The following is a 22,689-nucleotide window of genomic DNA, read 5'->3' on the forward strand; positions in this document are numbered from 1 at the left end:
AAGCAAAATGCAAGCCAAGGCTGTGCAGGCTGGTGCTGCCCTGTGTCACCTCCCTGGGGGGCTGACAAAGCTCCCTGCTCCCAGCCTGCAGTGAGTCCCTCCAAGTTCAAGGATGAGTGAGTTTCAGAGGTAGTTCCTCCAGATGGAGGCTTTAATTTGGCATCATCTCTCTGTGCTCTCTCCAGGCTCTTTTCCAGCAGCACCAGCAGAGCAAGGGGGTTCTGTGAGATCCTTTGGGTCTGAGTTGACAAAGTATTAAATAAAGAACTGGTGGGTCACTCACTGAATCTCTGGTAAGTGATGGGATGTGCCGTCCTGCTGCTGTACTTGTCATTTGGAAAGGAATTGATCAAACTGGAATCAACCCCTGTTCTTATTGATTTAAACCTGGAACAGCAGAATTTGATGCTTAAGCATTTGAAAGAAAATTGGTTGAAGTGTGTCCTGGGGACAGTCTGTGTTTTTGGATGCATGTTTAATCGGTGTGTTGCTGTTTTGTGGGCTGTAGGAATATTCCTAATATTCCTAATATTCCTCCTGTTTGCCTGTTTGCAGGGCAGATCCCTGCTCACAGGAGGAAGCCACATTGTGGCCTGGCTCTGCACAGGCTTTGTCTGGATGTGCTTAAGCCTCTGCTTGTGCCCCTGTTCAGGACATTGAAATTAAACTCTGGGCTGTCCCAGGTCAGGATGCTTTTCTGAGCCTGGGATGGAGCTGGAGTGATGGTTCCTACATGCCAAGTGCAATGTCACTTGTGCTGAGCTCAGGATCTTGTCACAACTTTCAGGCATCACTGGGAGGGAAACACAGCTTTTGGCAGGGACAATGTGCTCTTCTCTATCATCCTGCTTTGATGCTGTCTCTCTGATGGCCACCTCCACCTTCTCTGGAGGATGTCCCCCCTTCATGCAGGGATAGGTGTCCCTTGGCTTTGCTCCCTGACAGGCAGAGCTGTGGGTCCAGCTGCAGAAATTGGCACTGTAATGTTTAAAGTCTCTCTCTTCCCTCCTGGGGGACTGGTGAGGAATCCACATCCTCCTTTTCGGGGCAGCAAAGGCCATGAGCGTGGGCACTGCAGCAGCTCAGAACCGCCCTGGCAGAGCTGGGGATCAAATCAAGTCACATTCCAGGGCATTAGACAGACGGTGGGAATTAAAAGCTTTACCTGGAAACTGGCTTTGTATCTCCAAGCCCTGCTTTTGTCTCCCAGCCCAACTCTCTATTTTTGTCCCTTTTACCTTCCATGTTGTCGTGTGTGGCAGGATGTGGTGCCTGGCTGTGCAGCCAGCCCCTGACCACATTTGGGGAACCCTTGGAAAATATGGGGCTGTGCTGCCCAGGAGGAAACACTCAGGCAGTATGAGAAGGTAAAAAAGAGTAGTTTATCAAAACCAAGCTGCTTTGGGACTCATTAAAAGCTAAGGAAAGGCTTCAGCTGCTTTCAGTAGGCTTGGGATCAGTCAGGGACTAGAAAGTCCCATCTGGGCTGTTAGCAGTAAATCTTGGGTTTGTTTCCTTCAGTCCATAAGGCTGGGACAGGGTCTCCCTTGGGGGCCACTCCTGCCCTGATTCAGGGAGCTTTGTCTGCTTCAGTTCTGCCTTTGCTTTGCCCTTCATTTGGTCCCCTTGTCGCTCTTCTGCATCCCTGGGTGAACTGGGCACCTCTCAGTTGGTGCTGCTGGGCAACCTGGTCCTGGCTGTGGGCTGTTGGTACAGGAGGAAGAAGAGCTCAGACTTTCACCTTAATTCCCAGAGACTTGATTTTCTGACCTATAAAACAATCCTTCTCTGTATTGGTATTGTGCTCTTTGAGGAAACATTTGAAATGACGACACTTTTGTAATGGTAATAACGACATTAGGCCCTCATACGTAACTTAATTTTATTTATTTATTTGTTTGCTCTTTTCTTAGTGGAAATTGCTGGTTTTTTTCTGGGCATCGGGCCCAATTTTTGCTTTGTTCCGAGTCCACACCACATCTGGATGCTGCACCCAGGCTGCTCCAAAGCCAGAGGCACCTCTTTGTGCTTTCCATGACATTCCCACCTATCATCAATCCACCTGCGATATTTTCAGCCTTGACACGCAAAGCAGGTGGCATTTCCATCTGAATTAATGTCCTGGGAGTCGCTGGATGTGGGAAGGGGGCTAAACTGTCTCGGGCTGGATCTGCTACACCGATCACCCCTGCACAACAGGCGGGAGCTACCTCGGAGTGAAAACATGGCAGGGAGAGGAAGGAGTGGTGAGCAGTGTCCTGCTTTCCCAGGTCATAAGAGCATCCATGTTCGTCAGGTCTGGGTACAGAGCAATGACAAGTTTGGATGCTTCAGGAGAGAAACATTTGCTTCCCGGTGAGAGTAAATTAGGTTTGCCTAGTGTCAGTGTGTTATGAGTCAGGGACGTGCATTAACATTTACCAAAATCTGAAGGAAAATTGAACTCCGCATTAGGCAAAAAGGTTGGGTGTCATTTTCCTGGGATTTGGGGAAAATCCTCTGAGGAACAGAGCTTTGTTTTTAATAGACACCCGTGTGCCAGCCTCCAGGAGACTGCAGCTCTGTGTGCATTGAGAAGGGATCTGTGTCCTGTAAGGTTACCTGGAGGTACCAGCTGTGAGCAGCTGGACATGGTGCTGGGTGACCATAGCACACTGTGTGTCCCAGCCTCATGCCAGACCTCCCACTCCTCAGCCAGCTACACTTGGGAGCTGCCTCTCTAAAATATTTTAGACACATTTTTCTGGGCAGGATGAGTTACTGGGCAGCATTTTGCATCAAGTTCTCACAGCATTTCTCTTCTGGCACTCCTTGCTCAAAAGTCCACTTCGAGTAGCTTGTGGAACCACAGATTTATTGATTTGAACACAGGAAAGATTAGTAAAAACAGCAGTTTGAGACCAACCTACCTGAGCAAACCACAGCTCAGCATTTTCCAGGGAGCCTGCAGCAGGCTGCAGGGAGCCTGTCCCTGTCCTGGCTGGTGATGGGGCCCTGGCCCTGCCTGGGAAGGTTACTGGGGGGGTGCTGAGCATGGCCACACTGACAGGGAGCCCTGGCCCAGCCCTTCACTCGCTCCTCTGCGATGCTCTACCTGCTGCATCGCTCCAGGCCACAGCCGCACGCTGGCAGGGCGAGGCTGTGCCGCCCGGGCTGTGAGCAGGAGCCATGTGTTGCTTCAGTCCCAGCCCCAGGGGCTGGGGCGGCTCACCCAGCCCCCCTGGCCGGTGCTGAGCTCTGGAGGGGGCGTTGCTGTGGGCTGGGGGCAGCTACGGCAGCAGGGCTGCGAGTCCGGGCTGTCCCTGCCCCTGCGGGCCGTGGGGAGGGGGCAGCGTGTGACCCCTGCCCCTGCTGAGGATGCGGCACAGCACCTCCCTGGCACAGTCCGCGGTGAGCCGGGAGGGCACGGGGACTGCCGTGATCCCCGTGGGCTGCCACCATCCCTGGGGACTGCCACCATCCCTGGGGGGCTGCCACCATCCCTGGGGACCGGGGCAGCCCTGCGTCCCTGTCCGCAGCACGCCGGGATGCGACCCAACAGGGCGATGGCTCCTGACACTGCGTGGTGACCTCTACCCCCCCGGAGGGGTCTGGCAGGGACCAGCCCTGCTTGGGCAGGCAGATGGGTCGAAGCCCACCTCCCCACACCCCATCACCCCAACTTCTGCTTGGCTGCCCCCGGGGCTGTGCCGGGGAAGGGGCGGGGGGCCGGCTGCCCACGCCGGTGGCCGTGCGGCCGGGGCGGCAGGCCGGCCACAGCCCTCATTCCTCCGCTGCTGGGTACCGCTTTGTTGCTAGCTGGTGACATCACCCGAGAGCCCACCCCCTGCCTCTTATCCGTCTCTGTGTCTCGCTCATTTATTCACAGGCAGCGCTGGCAGGATCAGGGGCTGTGCGAGCGCCAGGGCAGGCGGCAGCAGCATGTGTGCGGTGTCTGGGGCTCAGGGCGCGAGAACCACGTAAGGTGCCCACCGGAGCCTCCCTCCTCACCCGCCTCCGCGGCCCCCGGCAGAAACTTCACGGCTCCCCCACGCACGGTCCGGGCTTCTCCGGAGGGGCTTGGCACCGACAGCCGCATGCATGACACTCCGAAAAGGAGAGAAAATGACCATAAGTATCCAGGAGCACATGGCTATTGACGTCTGCCCCGGCCCCATCAAACCCATCAAGCAGATCTCCGACTACTTCCCCCGCTTCCCCCGCGGGCTCCCCGCCGCCGTCGGCCGCAGCAGTGCCCTGCGCCCCGCGGTCAGCCAGCCCTCCGTGAGCCCCGCCGAGGGACCCCGGGAAGATGATGAGGACGTGGACCAGCTTTTTGGAGCGTATGGCACGACGCCCGCCGAGCAGCCGGCCAAGAGCCAAGCGCCCGAGGAGGTGGTGGACCCCGAGGGCTACGAGTCCGACGACTGCAGTAAGTTCCTAAGTTTCCATGGGAGTTTGCTGGGTGCTGAGGGCAAGGGTGGGTCTTAGGGCTGGTTCCCCATCTTGGTGCCTGAGTCGCGTGCCCTTCCCGGCTGCCAGCCATGCTGCCCATCCCTGGGATCACACTGCAGCAGTGAGAAGTCCCCAGCTTTAGCTGGGAAGGCTGTTACGGCACTGTTTCGGGGTGGAAGGGGGCCCTGGGAGTGTCCCTGCTGCAGCCAGGCTGGCCGCTGAACCCAAACTAGGGAAGTCTCCCAAGAGCCACCAGTTGCTGTGCTTTGCTGTTGTGGTTGGTGCACTTCTCTGCCTCGTCCCTGCTCGGCTCCGTGCCTCTGAAGGCTGCCAGCTGGGCTCAGACCCTTTGGTTAATCCACCTCGGTGGTGCAGGCTGCTCCAGCCACCCTGCTGATGAGCTGGCGATACGCTCCAGCATCGCCCGGCTCCACATCGGGGAGATTTGTTTGGAATGACATCCACCCTGGAGATCTCTGCCCTCTCCCTCGGCAAACTCTGACATGTCATTCCTCCATTCCTCGCCCTCCAGCTGCAGGCAGAGCCCTGCAGGAGACCAACGGGGGCTTTGGAACAGAAGGCTTTGGTTCTGGTAGATGCAGGTGCTTGCAGCAAGGGTTAACCCCTCCCCACCCAAAACGTCCTTCCCACCCGGCGCGGTGGAGCTTGCAGGCTGCAAGGCAGCTGCTGCCTGGCTCTGCCAGCCGCGGTGACTGGGATAATACGATTTCCCTTGGAGTCGGATAAAACCCAAGGGCTCGATTCAGCCCAACCTTCAGGGGCCAGATCCTGCGAGGGGCTGAGCACAAAGTTTGAAGCCGGGAGGTGCCGAGGAAGGGAGTGGGTGCTGCTGAGCAGTGCTGCGTGCTCGTCCTGGGGGAAGGAGAGGCTGAGCTGTTTACGGCCCAGCGCCGGGCAGGCGGTGGCTTTTTCCTGTGCAGAATGTCACAGCCCTGCCTCGGCCTCGCTGCCGGGCTCTGGGCTGGCCTGGGCTGCTGTCATCTGTGCCAGACCCCGCAGCGTGACCCCAAGGAGGGCTGTGCTGCTGCAGGGTGGCACAGCCATCCCTATGCCCCCCTCTGCCTGCTGACCACCAGCTACAGCCCCAGGAGAGGCTGGGAATTGTGTGCCAGCCCCAGACTGATGCTCCCTTTCTCCCCATGCCAGTGTCAGGGTCATGCTCTCTGGAGAGGCGAGAGCCTCGGCGCTCCCGGGGAGAACATCTCTGCTAAGCCGCGTTTGTCCGAGCCGGGCAGTTAACGGTGACTTTAACCGGATTTGGGTGTTATTTGCTGCTCTAATTATTAGATCGTCTTTGCTCACTGTGGCAGTAGAAATGGGAGCAACCGGGCTGCAGGGGTGTGTGTGGGAGCCGAAGCACTCGGGGCCCCAGAGTGTGGTGTTTTCTCCAGGTGATTCGCATGGAAATAGCCCAGGGTGCTGCATTCTGCATTTTTCCGCCGGCAGTGCTGGCTGGAAGAGGCTCAGCTTCGTGCCGGGGGCGGGTGGGTGTTTCTCTCACCCCGGCTGGTGTTAGGAAGAGTGTTTGTTGCAGCGTAACAGGTGTCAGGCAAACTGCTGAGGCTCTTTTGCCAGATGTGGTGGTTTTTCGGCTGGTGAAAGCACATCAGTGCCAGGAGCAGAGTGGGGAGGTGGGACTGCTGGTGTCACATCTCTGGGGACAGCACAGGGTGGTCCCAGCCACCCTCAGGACACTGGTTGGCATAAATGTGCAGGATGAGACTGTCACTCCCCCATGTTTAGCAGCCAAGTTGTAAAGCCAGACAAGAGCTCCTTGTCCCAATTTCCCAGCTGGGGAGCTGGGAGGGGATTCGTGCAGCCTGACTCGAGCCATCAGCTACGCTGGGGAGTGTTGTTCAGCTCCCCCACATCCCTGGAAGGTGATTCAGGGCTGCTGCATTAGTCACCTGCGCTAAATTTCCCCTGGAGAACCTGTGTCTGCCTGTACATCAGGGCAACACTGGGGTTTAGGTGGTGCCAGTCCCGTTGCGTGTCACACAGGGTTCAGGGAGGTGACTGAGGTCTCAGGGGATGGTGGTGTCAGATCTGGGTGCAGCACTCACAAATCAAGGTGCTGCTGGGCAGTGGCACATCTTGCCTCACTCCCCACAGATACTCCCAGCTCAGCCCCAGAGAGGTGCAGGGAGAGGGATTTTGCCATGGCTGGGAGGAGAGCTCCTTCCCAATTGTCCCACCTGCCTGCAGGTTTCCCTCCTCCAACGCCAAGCGATGCTGCTGGCTGGGTGAATGGGAGGAGGAGAGCTGCCCCTGCCTGGAGAAATGCAGCATTTGTCTGGGTTTCCCCAGGCTTGTTCCTGCCTGGAGTTGCTGCTCTGGGCTGGTTTCTGGGTTTGCAGCAGCAGCAGCCTGTTAGGTGCCACGGATGGGTTGCTCTGCCACCGCTGCCGTGCAGGGCAGCATCGGCAGGGGCTGGACCGGAGCTGCCATCCCTGCAAAACCTTCAGCACCCCAGCAGGGCTGTGGGGAGAGAGTAGGGTAGGTTCTGCCTGGCCCTGCTGCAGCTCACCTGGGCTGGTACCCTGTACCCCATTCCTTAATCCTTTGCTGAGTTGTGCTCCAGATGCCATCACAATTCTTGGGGTGCCTACGGAGCCAGTGGGAGCTGCCTTCTTCCGGATGGGGCAGCCCCAGAGCAGCGCAGCCCTGGGAGAAGCATCAGTGTCAGCTCCCATCCAAGCAGGGTGGCCTGACCCAGGGGTTTGGCATCTGCAGGGAGCAGGGACATGTTGGGGGGCAGATGCATGTGCGTGCATGGTGTTACTGCTTTGGAAAATTAAGAATCCCCAGGCTGCAAGAGGCAGGTAGGATTGCTCCAGAGATGGGCAGGGACCCGGCTGAGGCAGGAGGACAGATGGTACTAGTTCATGGGAGGCTGATGCAGAGGCTCAGGCTGATGGCTCTGGGACACCTTTCAACCAGCCTGTTGAATGCAGCGAGTGGCAGGGAGCAGGCAGTGCCAGGGAACAAACACAGCAGATAATGAGTGGAGACATCTGGGCTGGCTCTGGGACTACTGAGAACTGCATGGAGCCAGCTCTTCCCATCAAACCTGCCAACAGTGCTGCTTGAGGATTTGCAGGGTTGTGGTGGGCACCTGCTGCCATCCCAGGACCCTTGGGAGACCCTGGGAGAAGGACTCATCACTGCCCTGCACCTCCTCCATCCTCCGTCTGCAGGGATGCTCTGGGACCAGAGCTCAGGCTGTACAGGACTCTTCCTGCAGTGGGTTTGTCCCCAGTGGAGCTGCTGAGGAGGTGGAATGAGACAGGAGAGGTGGGAAGTGTGTATTTGGTGAGAAAGGTGATTTGGCACTGTTGGACCAGAATTAGCATCTGCTGTGAGCTGAGAGGACCAGCCGGGATTTGGGGCTGGGAAGGGGGGATTCACTCCTGCTGCCTCCTGGCTGTCACCTCATCTCTGGTTCCCCTGGCTGGTGCCCGGTGACAGCAGCAGTCCTGGCCCCTGGGGTCCCCAGCCACCAGAGATGCTTCCCACCCATTCGGGCAGCACACTGCCAGGGAAACTTGGTTTGCAAGGAAAATAAGCAAATGCCAGCTAGATGGCAATGTGCCACCTGCGAGGAGCTGGCTCTCGCCTCCCATCTTCCCCGATTTCACCCAAATTGCTGCCCCTTCACTGCCCACACTTCCCCCTCCACAGCACCAGTGGGAATTTGTACCTGATGGGTTTTTAAAAGTCTCTCAAATCCCTGCACGAGCAGCACAGAGGTGGAGACGCCGTCCCTGTGAAGGAGCACTGCTGGGGCTTCTATCACGGGGGACAGCGCTGGAGGGAGCAGCCATCCTCCTGTAACAGGCAAGCAAGTTTCCAGCCCTTGCAGAAATGCCCCGTTCCCCTGAGCTGCTGTTTGGCTTTGGAAAGAGGCTGTGGTCACACTGGAATTTTCTCCCTCCTCCGTATGCGTTTTGCTCTGGATTTTCCAATGGGAACACAGCCTGAGGGCAGGGAGCTGCAGTGGGAGCTGGAAGAGCTGCCCCATACTGTTCCTGCCAGCGCTCCAGGGCTGTTCATATATGCACAAACCCAGCCAATTCCATGGCATGCCCAGTTGTTATTCACGGAGGAGCAGGCTCGTGAGCAGGCTCCGGAGCTGCAGCAGCATGGAAACGACTTCTCCAAAGTACAGCTGAGAGGCCAGTCCTGGCGGCGGCGGCTCGTGACGCCTGCTGAGAGCAGCGCCACGCAAGTTGCAAGTTATTTAGGAAGACTCTTATTTTGAGCAAAGAAGATAATTAGGCAGGCAAAGCCGTCATGGAGATATTAATTACTGGCTGCTCAAAGACGTAAAGAGGAACGTCTTAAGGGGTGCAGGGTTTGCAAGTCACCTGGCAGTGCTTTTGGCCAGACAGGGGGAGGGAGAGGAGACGGCGAGGGGAAACGTGCACTGGAACGGGGAGGATATTTACTTCTGAAACGCGGCTCCTTAGCATATGCTGCCACTGCTATTTATAAGCTTTGAATCGTCTTTTCAATCCAGAGAAGGCCAAAAGAAGTAATTTTTTTTTACTCAGGAAACTAAACAAACCACCGCTGCTTTCGGCAGAGCCTGGAGCGTGGCTTTGCCCACCAGACCACAACCCGAGCTGCCTGTGCCAAAGGAACGTGTGTGGGCACTGGGCAGTGTGGAACCGAGGTCTGAGCTTGTAGCCTTCCCAAGGGAGACATGGGATGTTAACTGGGATGACTCTGGATTAGCTCCTGTCTGGTTTCCTGCGGGATAGGTGGGTATAGGGAAGGTGCTGGTGTGGGGCGAGCTCTCACGCTTTCCTGCTGGCCCCCCCTTTAGTGGTCCAGGTGGAGGCTGCACATCGTGTGTTCCTGATCCCCCAACGAGCCTTCAGCCCCCAGAGATGCCTGTTCCCAAGGAGTGACCATGGGCAGGGACACCCTGAAGTGCTGAAGAGGAACACAGGGCACCTGGTGAGGCTGGCACACGAGGGTGAGGAGGCTCTGTGTGGGCATCCCTCCTGCAGCAGCAATGGAAGCAGCATATGGGCCGTGGCCTCCGGCACCTCCACTAATGAAGGAGCCACACGGCTGCTGGTTAATGAGGGGCCCTCCCACTGCCTCCTCCCCACCAGCCTGCCCGGCCCTTCACCTTCCGTGGTTCCAGGGTGCAGGAGGAGACACAGTGCCCGGCTGGAAAAGGGAACTGACACCCCTTACTCCACCATGCTGGAGCTCAAGGGGGTTCCCAGATCTTTCATCTTTGTATTTAACAGTGAAGGCAATTTTGGGGGGTTGTTAATTGCAAGACTGTATTTCATTAAAGGAAGAGAGAGGGAGAGATTTTGAAGGCCATCTCTAAATTGAAATTGCTGAAAGTCTAATTGCTGCTGACATCAGGGACCATTTAGTGCTGTAAAACATAATTGCATCTCTGAACTGTTCTGAGCAGATAAGTGTTCCTCTGAACACTCCTCCTGGAGAAGACAGAAGAGCTGATGAGCATCCATCAACCAACCTCACGAGGAAGAAGCTCCCTGCTCCAGAGCTTACCAGGGGCTGGTGCTGTGTCTCCAAAATGAAGAAATATTAATTGTTGTAGATTTTAAGTGAAAAACCCACAGTCAGGCAGGGAGCAGTTGCAAGAAAGGAAAGTTGTGCTTTGTTCTCATTCCTGATCCTATTGAATTCAGCCACATCTGTAGATCTCCCGAGGAAGGAAAGTCTCCTGCCTGTATGCTGGGTCTGGTCCCTGCTGGGTTTTTCTGTAGGAGTGAGGATGTCCTGCCTTGCCTGCAGCAGCAGATCACAGTTCTATGATGCAGCCAGTTGGCACCTCGTGGTCCAGGACTCACAGGAATGTCTGAGTCCCAACATGCTGTGCTGCCCCCGGGGCATGTCCCAAAACCTCCCACAGGATGCATTTTCATGGAATAGCCCCTGGCAGAACTTTCAGAAGTGTCCCATTTTCACCTGCTTTCACCACCTTCCCTGGCTGATGCTGAATCCCGTGGCTGGAGGATCATGCCAGAGGTCAGTGCTGCCATCAGACCTGGGGGTTTGCAGCCTGCAGCTCCTCAGCTGAGCACCTTGTGGGATCTATCCCTGACTCTACCAAGGCACGTGAGTCACAAGCAGCATCCCAAGCACGGACCAGGAATGCTGTGGATGCTGGATGAGCTCAGCCTCAGCTGCAAGAGGCTGCAGGATCTGATGGTGCTGTTTTCCAGGGATAGCCCTGGAGGGTTTTAGGGGCTCAGGGAGTCAATCCTCAAGCTGCCCCAGCACTATCTGCCTGCACTGCCCCATCGTGAGCCTCTGGACCAGGTCAGGGCACTGTCATTCTCAAGGAGGCAGGAACACACAGAGCCACCCACCAAAATGGTCTTCGGCAGTCCTGCTTGGAAATGGCAGGAGATAATTTCTGTTCCTCCTGAGGAGTCATTTACCAACATTTTACATGGGGCTGTAAGTGCACAGAATTACTTATTGCCTTTCAGGACCTTTAAAATGATCTCTATTGCAGGGGAAAATTAAAGCAATGGAAGAATAGGGACCTATCTTTTATAGTGCATTAAAAAATACCCAGTCTGAAGGTTACTGAACCTATGCTTTCTGTAAGGGAGAGCTAATCCAGACAATCCCCAGCAGTCTTTTTACTGCTCCACTCTGATCTCCCTGGCACAAAATCCATGAGCAGATTATCTTGGGAGCAGCAATGCTGATAAGCAGAGGGACTTAAGGCTTTTGGACTTCTTTTTAATTAGTTCTATAGTGGGTTTTTTGTGTGCACACCTCAATTTCTCTTAGTGTGGAGCTCTGCTGTGAAAGCTTCCCTGACTTGGGAAGGTAAGGAGCGCGCTCCGTCATCGCTTCGCACCTCCACGGGCTTTACTGAAGCTCACAGGTCTGTTCTGCAAGTCTCAGGGTCTCTTCCATGTCTTGACCATCCCTTGGGCTGAGAAACTCTTCTCCTTGGAGCATCCCAGGCTGCAGAGGGGGCGGATCCCGGCGTGGACCAGGCGAGGGCAACGGCGCCTGCAAAGACAGGGGGCTGGGGAAGGGAGCGGAGCAGGGATTTATCACCGCGTTTTGCCTTTCATCCCGCAGGTATAAATAGAAGCTCCTCCAGCCTCCCCGTCACCCTGGGCGCTGATGGGAAATGTCAGCAATAAACAATTTCTGCCGACTCCGCCGGCCAGGGCGGTGCTGCTGCTGCGGCCGTGCCGGGACACTGCGCTCGCCGCGTCCCCCGGCTGAGCCCGCGGACACATCTGCTGGTTCTGCTGCCCTCTGGTAGTTTTGTGGCCCACTGAATTAATCAAAACGCCCAAAGGTCAGTGGGAGAGGAGGCCGCGTTCCCGCGCAAGTCAGATTTATTTTTCTTTTTAGAGCCTGTGTTAAACGCCAGGCCCTGGCCAGCGTCTTCCCATCAATCTCTCCCAATTCATGGAGAGGAGAGAGGGTCAGAACCTCCTAATGAGTTCAGCTTTCCTAATGGTTATTTTATCATTGGAGCAGAATAATTGTAATAATAATGATACATCCTGCCTGCTGTCTGGAGAGCACCAAGCTGCCTTTGTAGTGCCTGACAAAGACATTTATTTATATTTTTTATTTGCAGCCTGTGTGATTAGAGGGGAGTGTTTAGAATAGCCCAGTTGAGTTAAATAATCCTGGTAACAGCGCTTTGAGTCTAGTTGCTGCCCTGCTCTTTTTTGGGTACTTGCTCCCTTAATTAAGAGCACAATCGAGTTGCATCTCTCGTGGGAGGGGGAAAGCAATCAAAAGAGGGGGATTCAGCTGCATTGCCAAGGTTTTGGGCCCAATCCTGCCAGCTGGGGAGGCAGAACTCCCACAGTCAGGGCTGGATGTGCTGCCAGAGGTTTGCAGGAGGGGTGGGAGCAGTGACTGGTGCTGGTGTGGTGGTGTTGGCTTGCCTGGCCGCTGGCTCAGCGTGCTGCCCACTCCAGGAGTGCAGGGTTGTGGTCCCGTGGGAGTTTACAGGGAGCTGCTGGGGGGTGCAGGGGTGGCTCCCACCCCTGGTGCAACTGGAGGTCTCCTGCCACCTCCTCAGCCCCTGAGCAGCTTGAGCACCAGCCTTTGTCTCTGCCTTCACTGCTGTGCTGGATCCATTGCCTGGATGTGCCTCCCCAGGAGGTAACGGAAGTTGCAGGGCTGTGGCCGTGTCCTGGATGTGTCCAGTGTGTCCTGGGCATCCTCTGGGTCCTGGCTCTGGTGGCAGCACTACCCTTGGCTCCACAGCAGCACCTTGGCTGTCAAACTCCGAGTTTGCCTGACCCCTTTTGTCGTCTCCATACGGCCGCGTTTTTAAGCAATTAGCTCATGTTCTGCTGGTGTTTCCACATCCCTCTGCTAAAGGCAGATCTTTCCTTGGTTATCAAGATCACCACCAACAAGAAAAAAAAGCCTATGTAGAGGAAAACCCCTTCAGAACTGGAGGAGAGCTGGGGCTGGAGCCTGGCAGGGCTTGGGGGAACTGTGCACCCCTATCCATGCCCTCCCAGCTCCTGGCAGCTCCAAGAGGAATGGGAACTGCTCAAGGTTTGCTTATGGACTGCCAGCACTGGGAGCAGGACCCGAGTCCCCACCTGCAAAACAAGCACCTGCTGCTTGTTATAGTGATTTTAGGCTTTGCCTGTCTTGCAGGAGCGGGGCCCCCCTGCTGCCCTCGCCCCTGGGGCAGGCTGGGGCTTTGTCAGTATTTCCTGGCCAAAGTCTGTTTTCGTGCCAGGCTTTTAATTTGTTTTATAAATTGCCAAATCCAGCAGGCTGAGCCGCGGGCCCCCTCCTGTGATAAAAATAAAATAACAGCTTGAACCCGGGAGGGCCGAGCAGTGGGGCTGGCAGGAAGCGCTGATTAAAGGGCAGGTGGAAATGATGAGGCTCCGAAACCGGAGGCTTCATCTTCCGCTCTTGAGTGAAAAATGCAGATTTCGTGAAGTTTTGCTGACTTGGCTTTCACCCTTGTGCTGTGGAGCCTCACACTTCACCCACTGCCATCCGTGAGCTCCCTGTCTCTAAGCGCAGGCAGGGACATCCGGGCACTGCTGCGCCTTCCTCCCTGTGGGATGAGGAGTGGTTTTGGGTGGGAATTGCTCTGGAAATGCCCGTTTGGGCCGAACCCAGAGATGACTCAGAATTTGCAGCAGGTTTGGCCTCACCCTGTATGGCTTCCATCTTCCCCTGGCAGGTAAACCCCCACTGATTTGTGACTTATCCAGACCAGCAGCTAATGTGCCATGAAATTGCTCCAGAGCGAGGGGGGTACATTATTCTGGCAGAAAATCTCTTTGGGTGTTTATTCTGTTTTGAACTCAAGATATTTGCTCTGGAGCAATGATTTTTCTTTTGCTAGCAGGCAAATCTGTAGCTCATTTGCCTTTGGGCTGGGAGATCACTGTGAAATTGCAGCAGGAACGTTTCGTCCCCTGAATATCTGCCTCCTCCGTGGGTGCCTTGCTGCTGTCAATGCTGGGGGGGGGAAAAAGGACCTTATTTCCTGCCATAAAGTTTGTCCAACTTTCCCCCCCCCTCCTCCCCCTGCCCGGCAGCAAACCCTGCTTTGATATTAAGCAAAACTGTTCTGGTTTTTATTTTGGATTTTTTTTTCATGCTCTGAATGCGGCGGGAAGGTGCAGTTACCTTGGAAACAGTGGTGGGATGCTGTTTGGTGGCAGGGCAGCGCTCAGGCAGACCCCTTTTGGGAAGGTGGGCATGGAAAAGTGGGGGTTGCTGGGTCGAGAGCCACCCTGGAAGTTCAAGGCTGGTGGCAGGTGAAGCTGAGCCAGCGAAGATGCTGCTCCATGTCCAGGCTTTGGCGTGCAAATAAGGTCTGGGAGCCTTGGAGAAGGTTAAGCCATGTTTTTGGAGAGCTTGTCTTTTTAAAGCTTTTTCTCTGCTTTGGATTAGCACGACTTGCTCAGATCATTCAAAGGGAAAGAATTTCTTAAATCAAATGTACTTTTGCTGCTGAGGCTCTCCTGGTTTTGTTCCGGTCTCCTGCCCTGTCCCTGTATCCCATCCCAAGAGATGCCCCGTGCTGCCATTCCTGGGTTGTGGATGTTGTAACGGAACACTGCTCCGATTAAAAGCTGTTGGTGTTTTTCATTTTAACCATAAAAGTGTTTCCATCCCTCCCTGGGTTTAATTTACAGTTTGCAGCCAGATTGGAGCTGAGAAGGGATCCCATTGGTGGCTCATTTGTTTGAAGGTGTCAGTGTACAAATACATGTTCTGGGAATGCCAGCGGCGCTGGAGCAGGGGGGATGTGCCAACAGTGGGTCTCTTCTGTGTCCCAGCCATGCCTGGATCTTCCCAGAGAAGAGCTTTCAGCTCCTGAGGGACAGGAAGCTGCTGGCTGCAATGGGGCTGCTGTGGGATTGGGGAGTGACCCATGTGAAAGCCCCCAGAGGCAAAGCTGGGTGAGCTGCATCCATTGATCCCACTCAGTCCTCTCCCAGGACTGTGCCAGCCCCACCAACAAACGTGGGGATGGCCACCAGCTGGAAACAAGGGCTCACATGAGGATGCTTATGTTTTATAATGTTTGCAGCCATTTCTGTAGCATCTTCATGCACTCCTTTTGCGCTCAGAGGGAGAAAAGGCAGCGTTGGCTGGGCCACAGAGGCTAACAGAATCTTCTCTCCTTCGCAGCCACGCTGGGGACGCTGGATTTCAGCTTGCTCTACGATCAAGAGAACAACGCTCTCCACTGCACCATCAATAAAGCCAAGGTATGGCTCAGGGCATGGGAACAGGGAGGACTGACTGTGCCTGGAGGTGGGAAACTTTGTCCTAAGTGCCTTATGGGGCCACCCAGGTGCTGCAGCTGTGCCAAAAGTGCCAAAAGCTGCAAATGTGGTGGTGTCTGTGAAGCAGCTATTCCTTTGCCAGTTCCACTTCTACCCCAACACCCAGTGCCTCTGCCCTCTCCTTCCCCTCCAGCCCTGCCTTTCAGGGCGTTTCCGGCAGTACAGAGACGGCTGCTCTTCCCCTTTGACGAGATCGTCGCAGCTATTGATGCTTTTTAGAGCAACCCCTCCCGATGTTGTTATTTACTTGACGGCTGTGACCGGCTGTCAGTTTATAAATGGCTCTTTTAAATGCTGCTAATCACGGCCACAAAGTGCTGCGCCTCAGCGCCTTTGCTGTCTGCGTGATTGAAGCAATTAGGGGCTTTTTGCACATTTCGGAGCAGAAACAGATAACCGAGGTCCTGATTCTGCCTCCAGGCCCGTGGGTGCTGCTGGGTTCCTCTCTGCTTCACCCAGCATGAGGACCAGAGCAGTGAAGGTACCAGGTCACCATGGCAGTGGTGGGTTGGGAGGAGAAGACCTAAATCCCTGCAGATCTCGGGAAGGTGTGGAGGGTTTTTACAGCAGGCAGGAGAACGGGCTGTGACCTGAGCCCCAGAGGATCAGGCCATGCTATTTGCCTTCATAGGATGCATGTTTGCAGCCCCCACCCTGGCACCTGCTGCTCTGGGTGCTGGCCCTGGGTGCTGAGAATGCACATCCCCACCCAGGGTTCTCCAACATTCCAGCACCAAAGCTTGGCTTTGGGGATGAGCACGGAAACATCTGCCCTGGCAGCTCTAGAGCTGCTCCTGGCTGGGGGCAAGTGCAGCACCCGCAGCTCCTGGGCAGGACTGCTGGGGCAGGGCTGGGGCAGACAGTGGGGTTTGTTTCCCTCCCTGTTGCCTGTGAATTCTCCGGCAGCCTCGGGGTCAGACTTCCCTTGGCGCACTCGGGAGCGGTGCCAAGGAGGAGATTTCTAATTGTGTTTGGAGTGGGAGGAAGGAGACCTGTGATAGATTTCACATCAGCGAGAGCAAGGGCAGGGCTGGCAAAGGAGAGCCCTGCCGTGCCCACCTGGCTCTGTCAGGAATAGTGGTGGCTGATTCCACCCCACAGGACTGGGGGTACCCCTGCACCTCCCCTGGCCACGGGGTGGGCAGAGCCCTCCTCGCCACCCTGACATTCAAGCACTCGAGTCCTGTTCATTTCCATTCTGCTCTCATTCTCCCATTTTTCTCTTTTATTTACATTGCCATCTGCTCGCTCTCATTTCATCTCTCGCCTGGGGAAAGCTGCCAAAACTTGACTACAGAAAGGTAAGGGCCAGGCCCCGGCTGCCGTCGGTGGGAGCCGGCGCCGGCTGTGTAGATGTTACAAGTAGTGCTGTAGAGGAGGAGATGGGCGAGTGCCAGGGCTGCACACACAAGCCCCAGCAGTGCTGGGATGTGCATTGCCCTTGCACCTGGGCTGGGTGTCCTGAGTACCTGTCTCAGTCCTCTGGGGAAGGTGCCCTCAGGATATATCCAACTCCTGCAGCTCCTGGAGCCTCAGCTCCTGCCAGCAGCCCTTAAAACCTGGACTATTTCAGCCATGTGAGACATGTTTTTCTTTCTCTCCGATAACCCCAAACAACCCCTCTCTCTCCCTTTAGATCTCTTTGCTTCTCTCCATTTATTTTAGTCTCCAGCACTTTTCTATCTGCTGATGTCCCTCACGAGTCCCGTTATCGGTTCCTGGGGAGCAGGGAGAGGGGAGCAGGCTCTTGGAGGCACCGGCAGCAGGTTCAATCCAACCTGTTGTGCTCCACCACCAATTTCCTGCTCTGCAACCACCAACTGCTGTACTTTGCACGAGGCTGGGATAGTCACTGCATGTGGGAATTTACCCTGGTGCTGTGCCTGGGGACATCTGAGATGTTTCTTGGTGTAGGTTCACAGCAGGATCTGTGAGATGCTGGCAGTTTCCAGGCAGCCTCTGTGCCACCCTCTGGACCCTGTGCTGGCAGGGGCACAGGATCAGGTAGGATAAGGTGGGATCAGGTAGGATCAGGCAGTGTGGCCACTTCACACTAATGGCTCTCAGTGCTGGCAGTATCCCTGCCATACTCTGCCTGTCACACTTCAGGCATGGCTGAACTCAGACACCTTGCAGCTCAGCTGGGATCAATAGGAGAATAAATCAGGGCATTATGGGGGCTCACTCCTGGACTGTGGGAACATCCATGTGCCCAGCTGGCAGGAGGGCTCTCCCCACTCACCTCCTACCCTGCACAAACCCTGTGTACTCCCCCGGGGTTGTGCTGATCTGTACTGTCATGTTTGGGAAAGGGCTGGGATGCTCTGGGCATCACTCCCTCCTAGAAAATGGGGTGGAGAAGGGTTCAGTGAATGTGCAGGCACCCAGGCTGCTCAGTCCTACGAAGACTGACCTGCTCCATGGAGCAAGAGGATAACCTGCTATAGGGGGATCACAGAATCATAGGACCTATGGGATCTGTAAAGGTGTGTGGCAGCACAGACACGATGGGCTGTGCTACCCTGTAGCTTCATTGGTCTCCTGCTTTCAGGAGGCAGATGCCCAGGATAAGCCTCAAGGGGGGGTGTATGGCAGTGGTGAAGGAGCTCCTGGCCCCAGGCAGGCCATGCCAGGCAGCTGCTGCCCGTGGGAGCATCCTTGGGCTGCTCTCCCTGCGCCTCTGGCCAGAAAACACCCGGGATTTTCCACCCTGCCGAGCATTTGGAAGCTCCCTCCCTCCCAACAGAAGCGAGTGCTGGAGGTCTCAGCAGTAATGCACTGAGCATTACTTATGGATTGAGTCATAAATATTTATCACTGCAGGGAAATTCCTGAAGCTGTGTGTCTCCTCTGGGCTGATGGGGGAGGATGCACAGTTTGCCCCGTTTTGGAATGGGATACCTTGGCCTGGGAGGTATCCAGGCTGGTTTTTGGGCAGCAGGGATCCTGCTCAGCGGGTAGGCAGCTCGTTGTGGGGTGAATGATGGAATGAATCCATCTCCTGTGATTGCTGTGTGCCTCCAGCGTGGCGTTAATCGGCAGCCCGATTAGCCCAACTTGTAATTAAATCCTATTGATTAGCTAAATGTCACTGGCACGGAGAGCAGCTGGCAGAGGCTGGGATGCAGGGAGCTGGAGGTCTCCGTAGGATTGCAGCAGAGATTTTGGGGTTGGGCAGAGGAAGGGAAAAGATGAAACTCAGTCTCCTCTCCATCGCCTGTGCCACGATGCACAGCACCATAAATCAGTCCCAGCAGCAGGATTTGCTGGAGCCAGGGAGGTGCCCTGGATGGATCCAGGGGGAGGCTCTGCTTCCATATATGAGCCTTGTTGCTCTTCTCCGCCTCTCAGCTCTCTCGGAGCAGCTTTAGGTTGGCAATCCCTCCACACAGGTACTGATCACCCTGTGGGTTGTCCCTGTGGGAGGGATGAGCTCCCACGGGAGCAGCTTTGCAGGGCAGAGCCCTGTTAAATTCAGTTGTGTGCTACACACGTATCAAGTGACATGGGAGGGAGGTAGACGTGACATTAGGAGCTATTTTCCAGGCTCCTGTCACTCCATCTTCCATAGCACATCTATTAAAAAAGCCTTTAATAGCCTCCTCAGAAGGTAATTTAATTGAGCTGAATTGATGGGTGAATTACAGAGCTGCCTGTCTTTCTCCATCCATTTTCATGGGAATCTGCTTGCTTGTTTCTGATTTCATTTGCTGTGCAGCACTGGGCAGGTGGGCACCTCTGACTGGGGAGGCTGGAGAGAGCCTGGGTCTCTGTGAGTGGACTGTGTAGATGATCCCTTCTGGAGTCTGGGGACAATCCAGCCCATTCCTGCCCTGTCTGCCCATGGAGCCACAGCCAATACCACCACCTTCCTCCCAGTATCTGCTGGGGCAGGGACATCACCCACAGGCTGCAGTTAAAGCAGGGACATTTCACCTCCATTCGCTGCTGGTATTTTTATCCTTTTGGCTCTGCTTTAGAAGCAAAATCCTCTTTCCTGAGCACCATTTGGCCTCCCTTGCCCCAGGGCAGCTTGCTTGTCTCTGAAGCAGAACCCTTGTCTCTGAAGCAGAAGCTTTGCTTGGAATCAGAGACATTCCCAAGGTCAGGAACATCCTGCACCTTTGGCCAGGTTATGCAGCTCGGGGAGGGGGGGTGGAACAGGGCATCACAAGAAGCTGCTGTGGCTCTGTGGGTTAGGCTGGGTGAGTTCTTCCATACATGTGAAATATGGAAGCGATTTCCCTCATTGATTTGCCCAAATCCAGGCCTTAATGATTAGATTTCCACTGCACACAGCCGTTCCAGCAGCAGTCCATACAAATGCTTTCCTGCCAGGTGGATCCCTGGCAGCTGCACAGACTCATTATCCAGACAGTGAGTACTCTCCTTATCACAAAAAGGGTGTGAAAAGTCTTTAGCATCACCCAGCCTGATCTCCATGCCCAGTTAGGAGTCAGGGTTGGATGGATACTTCTGCAGAGAAACCCTCCTCTGATCCAGGCACAGAATTGCCTTCAGCCAGCCCAGCAATAATTCCTGCAGGGATCCCACAGCCAGGCTGGAAACAATCCAAGGACTTCCACGATGGAGCCATTCTCATTTCTGCTTAGGACTGGTGAAAATTAGGCTCCATTTTTCATGCTCCTGAGTTGCTTCCTTGCCCTGTGGAGTCTGTTTCCATGCAGTCTGTGCAGTTATGGCTTTGGGCTGGGTTTGTGCATCGCCCTTGGATAATTTTCAGGTTGTTTAGAAGAGGCACAGAGGCACAGCTTGTGTCCTCCCTCTTCCCAAAGCAGGATCAGCTCCAGAGCATTGCTATAACAGACTTGATCCACGTCATCCTTTAAGAGCTGTGAGGGTGTTGTGTAAAATCCATCAGGAATGGCTGCAGCGAGCATTTCCTTGTGTCTGTGCTCTGGTGCCCCCAGATTTCCTTGCAAACACCACAGCATTCAGCTGGCACCAGCCTCCCACTGGCCTGAAGCAGTTCTTCCTTCAGCTGTGCCTTAATAACACAGAGTAGGTAGGTGCTATCACACCCTCTGGGAGCGCTTAGAAGTAGCACCACAACAGCAGAGGTGTGTGTTTGCTCATAAGCAATTATTAAATGACAAAACCCTGTAATTTCAAACCTCAGAAGTCACTGTGCTGATTTGCTTAACCCCCAAATTAATTGTGATGAGGATGGCAGAGTCAGGCTGCTGGGAGAGCAGAGCGGTGCCTGGTGGCCGATGCCAAGTGCAGGTGAGGAGCTTCCCACTTCCCACAACCCCTCCTTGGCTCCACAGATGGCGTTGGAATGCTGAGCGTGTGTGGATTTGCTGCCTGGCCTGGATCCTGCAGCAGCCACGCTCCCCTCCATCCCCAATCCTGAGGAAATGCAATTACTCCCTGGACCAGCCATATCCCAGGGAAACAGGCATTGGTGGATGGGCTCAGTGAAGCCACCCTTCCTGCCCAGCATCCTGCTGTTATCCTGACTCCTGCTTTTTGCTCTTCACTCTCCAGGGCCTGAAGCCGATGGACCATAATGGGTTGGCTGATCCATACGTCAAGTTGCACTTGCTTCCCGGAGCCAGTAAGGTGAGACACCTTTTCACTTCTCCTCTTCCTGGGGCTGTGCCTTTTCCTTGGAAATTAGACCCAGGAGGTTCCCCAGGGAGAAGCTCCTCACCCAGGGGCTGCTGCAGCCAGGCCTCGAGCCTCCTGCCCATCTCTTGAGTAAAAAGTCCTTAGAGAGAGCAGGAGGTAAGAACTGGGGCTAAATCCATCCTCATGGAGTAGAAAATACCTTTCTGGGAAACCACTGCCTGGGAGTCAGGTGCCATCCCTGACTCCTCATCTTGGGAGCAGGGGATGCAAATGCTGCTCTCCAGGAGCCCCTGGGAAGCACTGAGTGAAACAATCTGAAGCTATAAACAAACCAGACCCTTTTAATTTATTTTTTTTTTGTCCTGTTTCTTTTACATTTTAAACCCCTCAGATCATAATAAAACAGAGTATAAATCATAAGGGAAATATTTCCATCTCCTTAGGTTCAGCGCTTGCTGAAGAGAAGAGTAATTAAAGATATTGATGTGTAGTGAGAGCTTGGTGTAACTGATGGGGATGTGGAATTTAAATGCTAAACGTGTGTGTTATGAATATTAATTGCACTCCTATTCTACACAAAAGGAAAGACCTTTTTTGGGGAGGTATATTTACTTGTTACGGTTCAGTTGAATTAATTCATAATGTTCAGGGCGGTAGAGGGAGTTTTTAACCACATTTCAAGTTCCGCTGGAATTAGGAGAGCCGGGAGCGCTTTCATCAGCGATATTATCTGTCATTTCCATGTTTTGCAAATGCATTGATTAGCATTTCTGCTGGAGGTGGTGGAGAGTGGAGAGGCAGGAGGGGAGCGCTGAGCTGAGGGTAGTGCAGGAGCTGCAGACTCCACAAGCCTGGAGCGGCCGTGGGGGGACCCTCTCCTTGCCCCCACATTCCAAACAGCACCGTCCGGATCTGCCCTGGGAGAGGTGAGCAGGTCTGGGGGGATCACGAGTGTGTCCTGGGCTGGATGTTCCTGTACAGGTGTTCCAGCAGCAGGACTGTCCCTGAGTTCCTCGGGTGTTCCTGTCCCAGTCTTGGGCTCTCAGCCACCTGTGGCAGAGCTGTGGGAAGCAGGGCTGGAATTCATTCCCCATGCAGAGCTGGAATTCATTCCCTGTTAAACCCTCCACGTGAGCTGGTTACTGACTACTGAGTCATTCCAGATGGGAGAAAAAGGCATTCCCAGAGCTCAGCTCCTCTGATCTAATTCATGTCCCTTGCCCAGGGCAGCGTTAGCTGCTGGGTGATGCCCATCATGTCACTCCTGTGGCTAAACCCACTTTCCCTCCTGACCCCCAGAGCCCCAAACCCAGGATGTGTTACCCACAGGTCTGAGCAGGCAGTGGGTGCCATCAGTGCTTTCCCTGGTGTCCTTGTCACCCTTAGCAGGCTTTAGAGTCCCTGTCTGATATGTATCCTGCTGCTTGGGCTGGAGCCTGGCATGGTGGCCACGATATCACCGAGAAATGAGGTAAAATAGATGTGAGATGGAACCTGGTACAATAAAGTGCCTCGATTGAAGCAACTTTACAAAGTCAGGAAAGATTTAAGGCAAACAAGGTATTAAATCAAAGGCGACAGGAGGCCATAAATGAGAGCACCTGCCTGCAGTCCCCTTCAGTTTGCATCACTGTCGTTGGGCACGTGGGGATGGACTCAGCAAGGCTGGTGCTCGTGCACAGCCAGGCTGGCAGCTTCTCCTCCTGCAAACCAGCTCCTGCCTAAATGATAGAAAAGCCATTGGCATTGCAGGGCTTTAGATGCTGCTCCTAATTGAGACCCTGGCCCTGCATCCCGCTCAGCTCATGGAACATCC

At 54.8% G+C, this 22,689-nt stretch overlaps 1 protein-coding gene across 1 annotated transcript in view; it reads left to right on the forward strand.

Moving 5' to 3' along the window:
• Positions 1-3,877: 3,877 nt before the first annotated feature.
• DOC2B (double C2 domain beta) overlaps positions 3,878-22,689 on the forward strand; it is a 32,656-nt gene continuing 13,844 nt past the window's right edge. The window contains exons 1-3 of the mRNA XM_027744809.2: positions 3,878-4,411; positions 15,121-15,200; positions 20,790-20,864. Coding sequence (XP_027600610.1) covers positions 4,081-4,411; positions 15,121-15,200; positions 20,790-20,864 — 486 coding nt within the window. The 5' untranslated portion in view covers positions 3,878-4,080. The remainder of the gene's footprint in view (positions 4,412-15,120; positions 15,201-20,789; positions 20,865-22,689) is intronic.

Source organism: Pipra filicauda, unplaced genomic scaffold, assembly GCF_003945595.2.
Source record: "Pipra filicauda isolate LSUMZ 115617 unplaced genomic scaffold, ASM394559v2 scaffold211_size2331000_pilon, whole genome shotgun sequence".
Classification (NCBI taxonomy): domain Eukaryota; kingdom Metazoa; phylum Chordata; class Aves; order Passeriformes; family Pipridae; genus Pipra; species Pipra filicauda.